This window comes from Gopherus evgoodei, chromosome 13 (assembly GCF_007399415.2).
Source record: "Gopherus evgoodei ecotype Sinaloan lineage chromosome 13, rGopEvg1_v1.p, whole genome shotgun sequence".
NCBI lineage: Eukaryota > Metazoa > Chordata > Testudines > Testudinidae > Gopherus > Gopherus evgoodei.
The window spans coordinates 29,291,958-29,308,033 of record NC_044334.1 but is presented as its reverse complement, the minus strand read 5'-3'; the positions used below and the strand labels follow the sequence as shown (position 1 = coordinate 29,308,033).

Here is a 16,076-nt window from a genome sequence, read left to right as displayed (position 1 = left end):
GTAAATATTGCCTGGTCTACAAATTCTCAGGTCATATGCCTATAGAGGAATTCAGGTCACTTGAGAGGCATACATTAGATTAAGGTTTGCTTATTTCTGCCTCAGTGTTTAAATTTCAAGCTATGTAGAGAAGTATTGTCTATTGGTAGAATCGTTCCTTGACAAGAATGGAAATGAATCAGAATATTCTTTTCTGTAACCATTTCCTCTGAAATCTGAGCAGTGTTTCTCAGACTTTTGTATTGATGACCCCTGTCACACAGCAAGCCTCTGACTGCAACCCCATCACCCCCTTATAAATATAAAAAAAAGTGTTTTTAACTCAACAGTACTATAAATGCTGGAGTCAAAACAGGGTTTGGGGGTGGCAGCTGACAGCTTGCAACCCTCCACGTTATAACCTCAAAACCCCCAGTTTGAGAACCCCTGACAGAGACTACTCAAGAATAGGCAACTTTCCCACCCAAACTATGAGGAAATGAGCTTCTTTGTGTAGAAGAGCTTGTCAGTTAATATGTGGATCAGCTGTTGTGGTGTGTTTTGTAATCATCTGCCAGGTGTTACAATGATGCAAGCTCACTGGATTCAAGAACTTTTTTCCAATACCAATGCTTTGCCACAATGCCACTTGAAGCCAGAGCTCAAGCTGACAACAAGAGTACCACAGGGTTCTGTTCTGTTCCCCCTAATGTTCAATGTGTACGTGAAGCTACTAGGACACTATGAGTTTATCTGGGCTGCAATGCCGTAAGTATGGAGAGTTACGAAGGTATTTTTAATATGCTCATCTCTTTTTTACCAGCGAACTACGTGAACAGCCAGGGAAACCAAACATTTGTTCCCACACGTCGTACGTTCCATCCTTCCTTTGTTTGAGTTCCATGTTTAAATGAGATTGTTCTGGTCTGTCTCCAGGGCAAACATTGCCAAGCCATTCTAAGACCACCTTTTTAAAGGGAAGGCTTGTACAGAGAAGTGTTTTACACTGAACACAGGACTCAGCCTGATTTCTGGTGGTAGGAAAGTCTGGTAGACAACCTTCTACTGGCCCTTGCAAGTTTCATCCTAAAGTCAGCTGGCTGCAACATCTGCCCTGAGCAGGTGTCAGAGAGAGATCATCTCTGAGATTGCTAGACCCTAAACCGTCACATATAAGAGTTGAGACCTTCAGGTAGATCCGGAATTGGATGGGGAGGCAGTGCAGCATGCACAGCAACATGTTCTTTTCAGCAGTTATGTTCAAGTTTGCTGCTGCATAATGAATGAGGTAGAGCTTCCACATGGCTCCTACGTAGCCTTCATTACTGGCAGAACCCATTGTGATCATCCAGCCTGGAAGCAATGAAGACACAGATCACTGTGATTAGGTCTGCATCACAAACAATCACACGCTTCTGGCCTGCTGAAGATAGGAAGAGGCATTTTCTGGCAGCGTGGAGTCAGAGCTGCATATCAATTTAAATGGCAGATGCTCTCAAAGGGAAAAGACATGGCTCCATTCAATTCTTCAAAGCACTTCCCCCCTTCCTAGAAGCATCGTATTTATCCTTCCCAGACTGAGGTTGAACCAACACTTTCACTCAAGCACTAAGTCAGTGGGCAAAGGACATAATTCATTTCTGATGCACAATGTTGCCACGAACTGTTACTACTGAAGCCCATATCATCCTCTAATATCTTCTAGTAGTTCAATATACATGCTGAAATACAGACAGGTCTCAATACTGCAAGATTCCACAGATGAGAGCGCTCAGGGAAGACTAGCAACCAACCACCATAATCCTCTCGGATATGCCCACAAGAAATGACGCTTAGCCAACTTAGTGTGACTCCACTCATCCTGCCAGGTCACCCTGACAAAGCGGTAGTACAGAGAGGCAGTGTCAAAAGTTGCTGGTAAATCTTAAAATATTAACACGGATGTCTGACTTCTGTCCAAGACCAAAAGACGAACATGTGTTAACCTTAAGGACACACTAAGATCCAAATTGTCTCCCTGGCCCACAGGAAGTTGATGGAAAGGCTGAGGTGGGCACTTCAGAGGTAGTTTTGCTGATAGGTTGCTGCTGTAACTGTGCTCTCACTAAATCAACTACTGAGTCTGCTGTTAATTGTATAGTTTGCCAAGAGCACCCAGAGCCTGGGATGGACGCCCTTATGTAGTTAGCACAAACCTCAATCAAATAAATGACTGAGAAACTTCTAGGTTACTGATATATCAGGTGCTCCTGGAATCTTTTTGCCCCACTTTCTTAATAACCTTACCCAAAGAAGGGAAATAAGACAGGGCTTTAATTGGTAAGATCTTCTGCAGCCCATGTTAAACTATTGCAAGTTTTATGGCAGCCAATACCTTATCCAAGAGTGGTATTGATATGCGATGGATCAGCAGATGATCTGGATGGGTGTCACTCATCATGAGAGTAAAGGATTCAATTATGTGGTAGCATGGACTTCCCACAGTACTTAGAGGTCCTGTAGTGATGTGCCCGAGTCAAACTTGCAAAAGAAGGTCTTCAGAGTCCATTTGCTTGGTCCTGGAAAAACTTCTGAGTTTAGCTAGACTTTTTTGCAAAGCAAGCAGAGAACTCCTCTCAGCAGGACATATTTGGGTCCAAGGCAGAATGAAGGAAGTCTCGTTTAATTATTCTCGTCACAGTTTCGCCGATTCCATGGCAGAGGAAAAAGTGGCTCTTAGTCTCCCTTGAGATGTGACATGGATTTGCATGGACTCCTTGCGACAATAGGATTCAATTTCTGTCTTGTGCCACTCCTGCTCTAATTGTTTTGTCTTAAGTTTTTATACCACATGCATCACCCATTAAGCCCATCAAAACCATAGGGATGTGACACTGATAGAATACTTGCAAGGATTCAAGTTATTTTTCTCAGTGTGACGCTGCAAATACAACTTCCTGTAACTTACTTGAATCCATTCCTGCTCCATCATCCAAAAAACATAGCATGAATTGACCTCGCAGGTCCTCTCGCCGTTCTACAACAAGAGAAGAATTAACAGAACCATTACACTCAAATAGGAAGTGGAATTAAAAATTGTTTGAAAGTGTCCAAACAGTTTTCATGACTGGAGTAACACAGCAGGCTGGACTCAAACTTCTAGCTGATTTGTGTGTGGTACCACTACAAAATGATTAGTCACTATCAGTAAGAACTCTTAGTAGGAAAAACAGGAGCCGATGAAATTGCAGGTGTTATTACCGAAAAATTATTATTCTCTTTCATAGAATATCAGGGTTAGAAGGGACCTCAGGAGGTATCTAGTCCAACCCCCTATTCAAAGCAGAACCAACCCCAACTAAATCATCCCAGCCAGGGCTTTGTCAAGCCTGAGCTTAAAAACCTCTAAGGATAGAGATTCCACCACCTCCCTAGGTAACCCATTCTAGTGCTTCACCACACTTCTAGCAAAACTGTGTTTCCTAATATCCAACCTAAACCTCCCTCACTGCAACTTGAGACCATTACTCCTTGTTCTGTCACCTGGTACCACTGAGAACAGCCGAGCTCCATCCCCTTTGGAGTCCCCCTTCACGTAGTTGACCACTACTATCAAATCTCCTCCACTCTTCTCTTCTGCAAACTAAATAACCCCAGTTCCCTCAGCCTCTCCTTGTAAGTCATGCGCTCTAGCCCCTTCATCATTTTTGTTGCCCTCCACTGGACTCTCTCCAATTTGTCCAATCCCTTCTGTAGTGGGGGGACCAAAATTGGACACAAAACTCCAGGTGTGACCTCACCAGCGCCAAACAGGGAGGAATAATCATTTCCCTTGATCTGCTGGCAATGTTCCTACTAATAAAGCCCAATATGCCATTGGCCTTCTTGGCAATAAGGGCACACTCCTGACCCATATCCAGCTTCTCATCCACTGTAATCCCCAGGTCCTTTTCTGCAGAACTGCCGCTTAGCCAGTCGGTCCCCAGCCTGTAGCAGTGATGGGATTCTTCCTCCCTAAGTGCAGGACTCTGCACTTGTGCTTGTTTGAACCTCATCAGATTTCTTTTGGCCCAATCTTCCAATCTGTCTAGATCACTCTGGACCCTATCCCTACCCTCCAGCGTATCTACCTCTCCCCCCAGCTTAGTGTCATCTGCGAACTTGCTGAGGGTGCAGTCCACGCCATCTTCCAGATCATTAATAAAGATGTTGAACAAAACTGATCCCAGGACCAACCCCTGGGGCACTCCTCTTGATACCGGCTGCCAACTAGACATCAAGCCATTGATCACTACTCATTGAGCCTGAAAACCTAGCCAGCTTTCTATCCACCTTATAGTCCATTCATCCAATCCATACTTCTTTAACTTGCTGGCAAGAATACTGTGGGACACCGTATCAAAAGCTTTCATCAGGAAAGGAAGGTAGTCTAAGCTCACTTGCTAAATCAAAGCAAGCAGAGGAAGCTTACATTTTAAATTACTGAGAATAATCAAGCTGTGTACAATTGTGGTCACCTATGTTCCAAAAAGAAACTGAAACAGGTGCAAAGAAGATCTATTAGGATGATCAGGGGAATGAAGGGCCCAGAGCTTGGCTTGTTTAGTAAAGCAAACAGAAGGCTGCAGGAGGGTTTCTGCTCTCTGTAAATACATTAAGGGCATAAATACCAGGAAGGGTGAATAGCTACTTAAGCTACATGACAATGCAGGGAGAAGAACAAATGTATATAAACTGGCCATGAACAAATCCAGGCTGGAAATTAGAAGTAGGTATCTAACCATCAGAGGGATGAGGTTCTGGAACAGTCTCCAAACAGAATGATGGGGATAAACAACATTAAGAGATGGTCACAGCTGGAAATGAGACCTTGAGGGAGGCCCTGGGCTCAGAAGTGACACCCGGCATTCTCTCTCTCAGATGCTTGACTGGCTGGTTCTTGCTCATATGCTCAGAGTATAACTGATCACCACATGCAGGGTCAGGAGGAAATTTTACCCTATGTCAGAACCAGCAGTGACCTTGGAGGTTATTCACTTTCCTCTGCAGTATGTGGATGCGGGTCACTTGCCAGAATTATCTGGGTTTATCTCAAGGAATCATTTCGCTGCCACTGCAGAGGGTTCTGGCACTAGCACACCGTGGTGTCTCCTATTCTCTGCCTATATCACATAATAGTCTGGTCTCCTGTGGGTTGTAACACTTTGGTCTCATTCAGTAGTTGGGTTAGTGCACGGGTGCTGGTGCACTGTGCTACATGAGGTCAGACTGGATAATCTATTGGTCCCTTCTGGCCTTAAACGCTATAAGATTCCTTTAGTCTGGTACAGGATTCTAGTAGATTCAATTCAAGACCCACTTAAAGACAATGCAAGATTCCCCTCACCACCCTCCTACACCTCTTCTTCTGAATGATTTTTTGATGTTAGAAACGTAATAGATTTGACGGCATTGCTAATGAGACACTTGACCTTAGGGAGTTTGTGTCCAGTACCATTTTTTCAACTTGTAAATCCATAATTTGCTGAGTGTATTTGCAATCCTCCTGACATTGCTGGCTTTGAAGCAAAAGACAAGTCTGACTTACCTGTATAAATATCTATTCTCGTGGCATCAGCATCTCTACAAAGTAACAAAAACACGATCAGCATCCAAAGCACGAATGAAGGTGAAAGACGCTAGGAGCCCAAGAGGATTCTGCACGTATGAGTGCAAATTTCAACAGGAGCTATCATTATCGATCAAAAACTGCATAAGTCACTAAGTATACAGTGTTGTTGTGGCCACATCGGTTCCAAGATATTAAGAGAGACAAGGCAAATTAGGTAGTATCTTTTATTGGACCAACTTCTGTTGGTGAGAGACGAGCGTACACAAAACTTTTCTTCGAGAGCTGTGTGTAAGCTCGAAAGCTTGTCTCTCACCAACAGAAATTGGTTCAATAAAAGGTATTATCTCACCCACGTCTCTCTAAGGCGCTAAGTGTCAGCACCCCTCAAAGAAATCCAAGAGGCTTTTGTGTACCATTGCATTTTTGGCTTTCCCTTGTTTGGATACAAACTCCACCACAAGACACTGATGCTGCATACTAATTAAACCTGATTACAATGCAAATACCTATTCCATCACAGACACTCATTTCAGGAGAGAAACGAGTACATGAAGGAAAAATATCATAGTACATCACGAAGGAATAAGCCTCCAACTTCAAGCTTCTTTCAGCTTTTGAAAGACATCAATACTTCCATTACATTACTTACCTTCTCCTCAAGCAAAAGTTCTTCAGAGTCTGTGCTCCCCTTCGTGTCTGGAACCTCCCTCTCTATCCCAATGCACCAGATGACCTAGCTACTCTTCAAACAGCCATAAAATTCATTTTTGCAAAGCACAACAATGCAAAACCACATCAAAAGGCTAGGGAAAAAAGGATATAAAATTGACCCACCTTGGTCTCCCAACACACTGTGTGTTGTCTAGCTGTTTACACTATCAATTTTTCAAGGTTGGACCCATCCTCCTCTTGGGGAGGGCCTGTATCTTATGTAGGATATAGGTGCACCATCACCATTCAGCTATAATATAAGCTTCTGCATTACATTTTTCTTCTTAAGATCTACTGGTAGTGAAGGTCACTCAGCTGCTTACCCTAAATATGTGGGCTAATTAAACCACAGAAACTTAATTGGCTCCTAATACAAATACAATCTCAAATACATACCTGGCATTATCTACAAGCTCAGCAAGGGCACCAAACAAGAACTCATGAGTGGTTCTGAAATGTCAAACACTGAGAGTCAGGAAAGTTACTGCAATATTGAAAGAAACTGTCTCTCTCTCAATTTATTATGTATGTCAAGCTGATTTATTAAAATTTTTTAACTAATTTGTAACATACTTCCCGGCCAATCAATGTAACAAAACTAGAGATTAGTGGTGCACTATTCATAGAATCACAGACAATTAGACTTGGAAGAGACCTCAAGAGGTCATCTAGTCCTGTCAAAAACAGGAGACCAATAAAACAGCTAATGATTAAATAATATTAGCAGTTTGACTCAAGAAAATCTAAACTATGATCTTTGTGTAGTGGCATTAAGAGTATTAGCTAAGGGAAAAATTATATTAGTTCCCCCTATTACAAGGTGTCAAAACAGTGAATCACTGACTGGCACTCTTCTCTCAAGAAGTAATCAATACAAGTAAACAAGGATGCACATACTATACTGACTGGTTCTTTTTAAATGACAACTAAATTAAATCATTTTAACTAATAAAACATGACATGGCAATGATTAAACTGCACAGGATTGGAGGTCTCTTTTCCTTAAAAGCATCTCTTCAAATTCCAAGATTTAAATTTCTGATAAATATGAACTTGGTATGCATTCATATGCTTACGACTATTGCGGAAATCAGGTGATATTTTCCAGAGAAATCAGTGGCTGCAGCTGTTGCTAATCCAGAAAAAGATGATCATGAACCAGCATGGTATGTTTCATCATGTGATCTGAGGAATTCAATGTCAAAATTTCTCTGACTAAATCCCAATTCACTATAATCCTGAAGACAAGAATATTTGAGTCCAAAGTTCTGAACTGTCATCATTTGTAAGAAGTTCCCAATCCAAAACTGTAACATTCCACGCCATTGCTCTACTGCAGTCTTTTCCCACAAAACCTTTTACCTGGCTCTTGTTCCCTTTTCTTTAAAGCCTTCATTATTTTTCTGTTAAAGGCCAACAGATGTAAAATCTCCGCTGTACATCCAACATGGTGATGCATCTTCAAAAGCTAATCAGTTTTCAAATGCAGACTATCTATGACCCTGTGATAACTTCAGCTAAACTATGGGAAACGCAGAAACTGGACAAATAGTGTTCCTCCCCGGATTAAATTAAATGACCAGTATAAATTGGGCCACATGTAGAGCATGTTTATTGACTCTGACTTTGAACTTTACAAGAACTTTTACTACGGCTGTCAAGTGATTAAAAAAAATCAATCATATGATTAATCACACTGTTAAACAATAATAGAATACCATTTAAATATCTTGATTTGAATTATAACAGAATACGAAGTATATAGTGCTCACTTCATATTTATTTTTTATTACAAATATTTGCACTATAAAAAACAGTATTTCAATTCCCCTCATACAAGTACCGTAGTGCAATCTACATCATGAAAGTTAAATTTACAGATGTAGAATTATGTACAAAAATAACTGCACTCAAAAATAAAACGTAAAACATTAGAGCCTACAAGTCCACTCAGTCCTATTTTTTGTTCAAACAAATGTTCAAAAAGTTTGTTTACATTTGCAAGAGATAATGCTGCCTGCTTCTTGTTCACAATGTCACCTGAAAGTGAGAACAGATGTTTGCATAGCACTTCGTAGCCAGCCTCGCAAGATATTTACATGCGAAATGTGCTAAGCATTCATATGTCCCTTCATGCTTCAACCACCATTCCAGAGGACGTGTCCATGCTGATGTCTGGTTCTGCCTGATAACAATCCAAAGCAGTGCAGAGCGATGCATGTTCATTTTCATCATCTGAGTCAGATGCCACCAGCAGAAGGTTGATTTTCCTTTTTGGTGGTTCGGGTTCTGTAGTTCTCTATTTGAGTGTTGCTCTTTTAAGACTTCTGAAAGCATGCTCCACACTTCATCCTCTCAGAATTTGGAAGATACTTCAGCTTCTTAAAACTTGGGTCAAGCGCTGTAGCTATCTTTAGAAATCTCACATTGGTACCTTCTATGCGTCTTGTCAAATCTGCAGTGAAAGCGTTCTTAAAATGAACATGTGCTGAGTCATCATCCGAGACTACTAATACATGAAATATATGGCAGAATGCAGGTAAAATAGAGCGTGAGCTATATAATTCTCCCTCAAGGAATTCAGTCACCAATTTAATTAACATTTTTTTTTTAAATGAGTGTCATCAGCATGGAAGCATGTCCTCTGGAATGGTGGCCAAAGCACGAAGGGTCATATGAATGTTTAGCATACCTGGCATGTGGATACCTTGCAATGCCAGTTACAAAAGTCCGATGTGAATGCTTGTTCTCACTTTCTGGTGACATTGTAAATAAGAAGTGGGCAGCATTATCTCCTGTACATGTAAACAAACTTGTTTGTCTTAACAGCAGAGAGTCCTGTGGCACCTTATAAACTATAAGGTGTCACAGGACTCTTTGCTGCTTTTACAGATCCAGACTAACACGGCTACCCCTCTGATTCTTGTTTGTCTTAGTGACTGGTTGAATGAGAAGTAGGACTGAGTGGACTTGTAGGCTCTAAACTTTTGCACTGTTTTGTTTTTGAGTGCAGCTATGTAACAAAAAAAAATCTACATTTGTACGTTGCACTTTCATGATAAAATAAATACTATTTTTAATTCACATCGTACAAGTACTGTAGTGCAATATCTTTATCATTTTAACAGTGCAAATATTTATAATAAAATATAATATAAAGTAAGCAGTGTACACTTTGTATTCTGTGTCGTAACTGAAATCAACATATTTTAAAATGTAGAAAAAGCCAAAAATAATTTAATAAATTTCAGTTGGCAGTCTATTGTTCAACAGTGTGATTAAAACTGCCATTAATCACAATTAATTTTTTTAATCGTGACTTTTTTTGAGTTAGTCATGTGAGTTAACTGCAATTAACCGACAGCCCTAAGACTTAACACATAATTATAAAGGTACTTCGTCCAAACAAGCCCCTCAGACATAACTATGATTAAACTTTTATATCCACTACAAAAATCTTTAGAACTAACTCATCAGCTGAACTCTGATTAGAATAAAAGTAGTAGTATTCAGGCGAAGGATAGGATGTTTCTGTTAAAGCAATCAGCAATGAAGAAGCTGATATTAGCTTTCAGGAATCACAACATTTATATGAATGGAGCCCTTCATATCTTTCAGACTCTGTTTCAGTTTGCCTGCAGGCTAAGGATGCTCTGTATCAGTTTACATTTGGAAGGTTCTCTTCATAATCAGAAGAGCTAGAAACTTTTTATTTTCTTTTAGAATGAAACCTTAAAATTTGCACAGAACACACAAATACTAGTAGCACTGAAACGCTAAACCCACAGGAAGGGCAGAAATTCCCTCATGCACAGATTTCCAATACTCCTATCAGTTTAAGGACAATTACAAAAACCCACAAATATAGTCCATTGAAAATATATCTGGAGAATATTCCATACAGTGGATAGCCAGAAACAGATGGATAAGTCAGAATTAATATACATTATACTTCTGCATCTTTGACACTACATCCCAAAACACTTCAAACTACAACTCAGTGAATCAAATATTTAAGAATATGCTTTGCTGTGTAATTAAAAAGATGTAAATATGGATTTAGAAACAAAAATCACAGGAAAGGGCTGAAAAAACAGATCACACCATAATCTAAGGAGCACCAGAATGATTAACCCTCTTTTAAATAACTATGTTTTTCCCATTGCACTCATCACAGTGGTATCTGAATGCCTACCAACAATGTAATTCTCTCATACCAACTGAGGCAAAGAGACGAAACCTTGGTAAAACTGAGAGAAATGAAATCCAGAAATATTTATTACTAGCTAGGGCAGGGGTAGGCAACCTATGGCACGTGTGCTGAAGGCAGCACGTGAGCTGATTTTCAGTGGCACTCACACTGCCTGGGGCCTGGCCACCAGACCGGAGGGCTCTGCATTTTAATTTAATTTTAAATGAAGCTTCTTAAACATTTAAAAAACCTTATTTACTTTACATACAACAATAGTTTAGTTATATATTATAGACTTATAGAAATAGATCTTCTAAAAACATTAAAATGTATGACTGGCACGCTAAACTGTAAATTAAGAGTGAATAAATGAAGACTCGGCACACCACTTCTGAAAGTTTGCTGACCCCTGAGCTAGGGCATATAAACATGTAGGTTTCTTTGGCGTATGTATAAAAATATATATATATATACACTATTACTCTCAGAACAGGCATCTTCTCAAAATGACCTTAACGATCCCCAGAGTCTAACATTAACTTTAAAACCAAGCCAAGAGGCTGATCTGCATTGTTATTAATGAATCTCTTAATTCATAGCAACAACATGCCTACTTCCTCCATGTCAAAACTACCCAACAAATAAGTACTTAACTTCCATCTATCCTTGCATGTAATTGCAGTGTAATGGTTCTCTCCCAAGATGCCCTCTTGTTGTACAGAAATAAGCCCATGAACTGTTTCAGTTGCAAAGAACATGTCAAAAAACATGAAATCAAACCTAACTGATGCAGTAATATCTGCCCAAGTTTGCAAAGAGTCTGAAACAATAGCTCTGAGAGGTGTGAACTATCCCTTTCACCTCAGTGTATATTTGCTCAGATGTCTCTACTTTAAGTGTCTTCATTATTAAGCTATTTCACTGCTCAATCAAATCATGTAAGAAGAGATAATATATTGTGAAGAACTACAAAATCTACTCTGAGGAATGGTTCATTTTGAGAGTACGAATGGGTGGGCTTGGGAAAAATGAGCACCACCAACAGGGAGCCAAGCCCTAAGGAACCTAACAATGCCATGGGTGAGATGCATTCAGATCACGCTGAAAGGAAGCCATATTCAAGGAACCCGGAAAGCATGTGTGATCATATTCTGAACATCTGCACAGTCTATTGAAAGCAACATCTGAAGCGAACGGGACTTATTTTGTGAGTGGAGCTTGGAAGAGTACCCTATCCTCCCTAACAAACAATCTGATTCCTGATCCTACAGGTACACAGAAGCGATGGGAACGTAATTAATACCACAGACTGATAAGTCAACTTCTCTGTAGCAAAGGTGGTCCCAGCAATGCACCAAATTCTATTTTCGGAGTTTGGCATCCTGTTAGCAAACAGAGCTGTCTTCTCTCGTTATTACTGTAAGAAAACCTTCATACATCGGCTTATTGTATCCTTCACTTATAGGCAGAAAATATTTTTAATAGGTAAAGAAACCGCATTTTTTTAAAATTTCTCAAATTTAGTGAGCAGCTGTTGGAGAAAAAAATAAAACTTGCTCCACTTAAATATACATCTGCCATTCTAACTGTGTCTAACTGGTCAGTTCTAGTTAAAGGGCCAGCTTTCATTTTAACTTGGCCACAAATATTAACTCTTGACAGCAGGCTGTCATTAGAAGATTTATTTCTGAAGATAAATTTAGTGGTACAAATTTTAACAAATTGTTTCAAACAACTATGCATTACAAACACATTCAAGCATACATAGACAAGTTAACCAGGTCAATGTGCAAGTTTAAGCATTTTAAAATATAATTTTGTACCAAGTTACTCAATAGCTTTTAATAGTTAATCTATAAACTTTTTTTTAAAAAAAAGGAAAACACACCATTTTATTAAAGTTTTAAAGCATCTATTGTATTAGGGATCCATAATTAACTGTCAATTATAAAAATCATACTTTACCCTTACATTGATGGTTTCATGAAAGGATTGCAAAGGTCTTTTACAAGCCTTAATACAACTCTTAGGTTTGTCTACACTGGAAAAATGAGTTACGTTTTTAAATTAAAATGCTTTAATTTGCAAGCTGTCAAACACTTCAGGTGATGTTTAAAAACATGTCAGTCTATTAGCCATGACCCCTAAGGTTGACCTTTAGGGTCATGGCTAATGGTGACCAGCTAGCCCTTTTAAAAAAACATGAATCTTCTTGAAATGGTAAGTAGTGTTTAGCAACGTGCTAATTAAAACGTACTAGTTCATGCCGGGTTGATGGTTTTTTTTTAAAAACGACTCATTTTCCTAGTAGACAAAACTTAAAAAGTAAACAGCTATAATCAGGAACTATGCATTTTTCAGTTCCGCAGCCAGAGATTGTGCTTCAAAATCTAAGTTGTCATTTTAAAAGTTTCTAACTCTTGTGACTGTGAAAACAACCATGAAAACATGCAAGTGTCTTCCTCAGTCTGCAACTGCCTGAGACCATGGTTCTGAAAGATGAATGCTTCATTCATCTCAAAGAATTAATTCTGAAACAGATTAAAATTTAAAATGTCTCTATTTAAATGATTTTACTATTGATCATTTTAGGAGAAACATCTAACTAAGGTACTTATCCCACAATATCAACATGCTTCTCATCCCTTGTTGGATGTCAAAAGCCCTAATTGTGCCTCACCTATTTTCCAAAACATCCATCTTCCCTCCTAACAACTTCCATGATGCAATTATGCACTGCAAAATCCATGGTATATTTAAGAACTAAAACTGTGATGATGGCATAAAATTATTTTAATATAAAAATCAACATGTATCACTGTAATGACTGTACTAGTCAATCTCATATTTATTAGAAGTCTCCATTTTGTAGCTGAAATGCAGATGCTGCAGACTTTCCAATCTGCTATACTCGAGCACTGCAAAATCTTGGGGCCTCACAGCACAATTTAGATCCAGTTTGCCATGGAGTTGGATATTTTAATCATTCCATGATTGGTAAGACTTGAGCCATAGAGGTAGAGGGACTTGCTGTCATTGACTGACCAAGTGACCATGACATCACCAGGAACTGAACTCAGAAGTCTTAAGTCCCAGTCCTCATACACTAACCAGAAGACCTAGCACAACATTTAAAGTAACTAAACCAGTTATAGGGCAAAGCAATGAATGGAATCACAGCACCACTGTCCCTCAGATGATACAGTGTCACTATTATCTTCTCCTGTGCCCAAGAGCTATAACTGTTATTTTTTTCATCCATGGGTTGAAAATAATTCTCATTTGCCAAGAGCAATCATTATAAATACTCAAAACTTTGCCAAGCAGTCCACCTCTCTTTCAGTACTATTAATAAAAAAGTCACAATTTAGAACTAAACAATGAAAAACTCAAAAGTTATGTGCTCTGGCTCTATCTGGAGAAGTCTAAAGGAGACAGACTATGCTACTATTGAGGTTCCCTCACTCCCATTTTGCCTCAATATTTGAAAAAGGTACCAGAGGGGAGACACCATCAAAATCATTGCACTATATTTCTCCTAGCAACACAAGCAGACATAGCCAATTCTTCTACTTGTTCCCCCTTCTACAAAGGGGTCATAAAGACAAAGAGGTACGGTTCCTCCAAAGGCCAACTGACCAGAATGCAGAGAATCCATCACTAGTTTGCATTGTTATCCTCAAACTTATTACTGTAAGGATAACAAATCTCATACTTTATGATGAAATTCCCTTCCCCCTAGACAGCATTATACAGCTGATTACCTGCAATCTGCAGGTTTCCGACAGGTGTCGGAATACCAGATTTGATTTTTCTAAAATACTAATGTCACTTTGACTCCAGGAGCAACACTGGGTATGTTCTAGACCAGTGGTTCTCAACTTGCAGCCCAGTTAGCACAGAGCTGCAACACATGTGACATCCTCAAGGCTATACAGGTAGTACTGGAAGCAGCCCACAATGGTAAATAGATGAAAGTAGCCAAACTCAAAACAGCTGAATCTTCTTCGGCTCTGTCAGAACATTTTCTTTTTCTGGACTTCAAATACACTGTACTAAAACACAACAATCCCCGACAGCCAATTGGGAGCAGAAAGAAAACATATTTAAAAATACAACTGAATAAAACATGCCAGTGTTAGCCAAACAAAACATTATAAAGGAGAAACGGCCACTACCAAGAAAGAGGCAACAAGAGAATGATTTCTCATATCAAATCACTCTACAGAAAAGCACATTCTATAAACTATAGGAAGTCCACTTTTTTCCATCTCTCTACACGTACTGCATTTTCCAACAGCTATTCTACAATATCAGATATTTAGGTAAAGTGCCTATATTTTTCTAAAACAATACATATATAAGCAAATACACAAAAAGAGTCCCTTTGTTAATGCTCCAGTGAGAGAGCACATATCGTATTTAAAGCAGGGCCCTAGGTGTTAAAACTCTTGGATTCTATTCCCAGTTTTGCTACTGATGTATGACCTCATACATGTCATGTCATCTCTGTGTGTCTCTGTATACCCATCTTTGCAATGGGTATAATACCTACCTACCTCTTAGAGGTGTTGTGATACTTAATATTTATAGGTGCTTTGTGATCCTTGAGTGAAAGGCACAATGTACGTGCAAAAATTATTCCATGTCTTCCTTACCCTGTGATCTACAGAACCTTCAGAGAAAAGACTAATATCAGTTTCCTCAGCAGACAAGTTATTTTTGGGAGAAAAAATCAAACACAGAGGAATCAGACACAAAGAACATCCTTCTTGCAAATTGCTTTCAACTGTTCTGTTTTCTTTCTTGAAGACATCTCTAAAGGATTCTGCCTCTCTGTTGCTCTTGGATTGTTTTATCAAGAAGAGTAGCTGGCAGCAGCATAAATAATTGATTCCTGAAGATCCACCGTTGAGTTTCATCTGGTTTTGATATAAATGGCTGCAGCTGACTTGAATTATATTGAAGATACAAACCATGCTCATGCCGCTGAAGCCTCTGTTCAACAAACACTGTAGAGTAGCTTGGAGACGGAAGGCTCTGGGGACCCTTTCTGGATTAGCAAGGCAACTAGGTGTTGGTTCTTTGTAAGTTCAAGACTGGCCACGAGTGGCTGTGGGTGGGCTGCCACCAGGTGACAGAGGTGAAAAGAAACGTTCAGGCCCAGGTTAGAGGACCGCAGGCAGGGCTCGGCAGGATACTCACGAGTTGGTATGCAGGTACTCGAAGGTCAGCTGGGCACGGTTCAGGCTGCTGTAATTGGTAAAGGCCATGGCTGGCCTTGGCCACCCCAGCCCCAACCCCCTGCCTCAGGCAGGCACTGGGCAGTGCCAGGCGGGCTCTCCTGTGCCCCCCCTCCCGTCAGGTCCGATCTGCGGGGCTTCCCCGCGGCGCTGAGCCACTCCCCGCCCCCCCACGCCTCAGGGGAACCTCGAAGTCCCCGCCGTCCGTCACGGCCCGTCCCAGGAGGCGCCACCTGCCCCGGGCAGAGCCGCCATGCGGGAACGGGCCGCTCACGCCAACACCACAGCGGGCCCCGAGCCCGCGCCTCGCCGCCGACTGGGGCCAACGCCCCGGCAGGCGCCGCCCGCCTCCCGCCGCCGC

At 40.4% G+C, this 16,076-nt stretch overlaps 1 protein-coding gene across 3 annotated transcripts in view; it reads right to left on the bottom strand.

The window, feature by feature from the left end:
• Positions 1-16,012, bottom strand: part of MORC2 (MORC family CW-type zinc finger 2) — a 103,787-nt gene extending 87,775 nt beyond the window's left edge. For 2 of the 3 annotated variants that reach the window (XM_030583543.1, XM_030583545.1), the window contains exons 1-4: positions 15,678-16,010; positions 6,677-6,730; positions 5,546-5,580; positions 2,927-2,995 (exon numbers count right to left, since the gene is read on the bottom strand). In XM_030583543.1, the coding sequence (XP_030439403.1) occupies positions 2,927-2,995; positions 5,546-5,580; positions 6,677-6,730; positions 15,678-15,745 (226 nt within the window). In that variant the 5' untranslated portion in view covers positions 15,746-16,010. Of the gene's footprint in view, positions 1-2,926; positions 2,996-5,545; positions 5,581-6,676; positions 6,731-15,677 lie in introns of all 3 variants that reach the window. The other variant, XM_030583549.1, reaches the window with a different exon arrangement.
• Between the last annotated feature and the right edge of the window lie 64 nt (positions 16,013-16,076).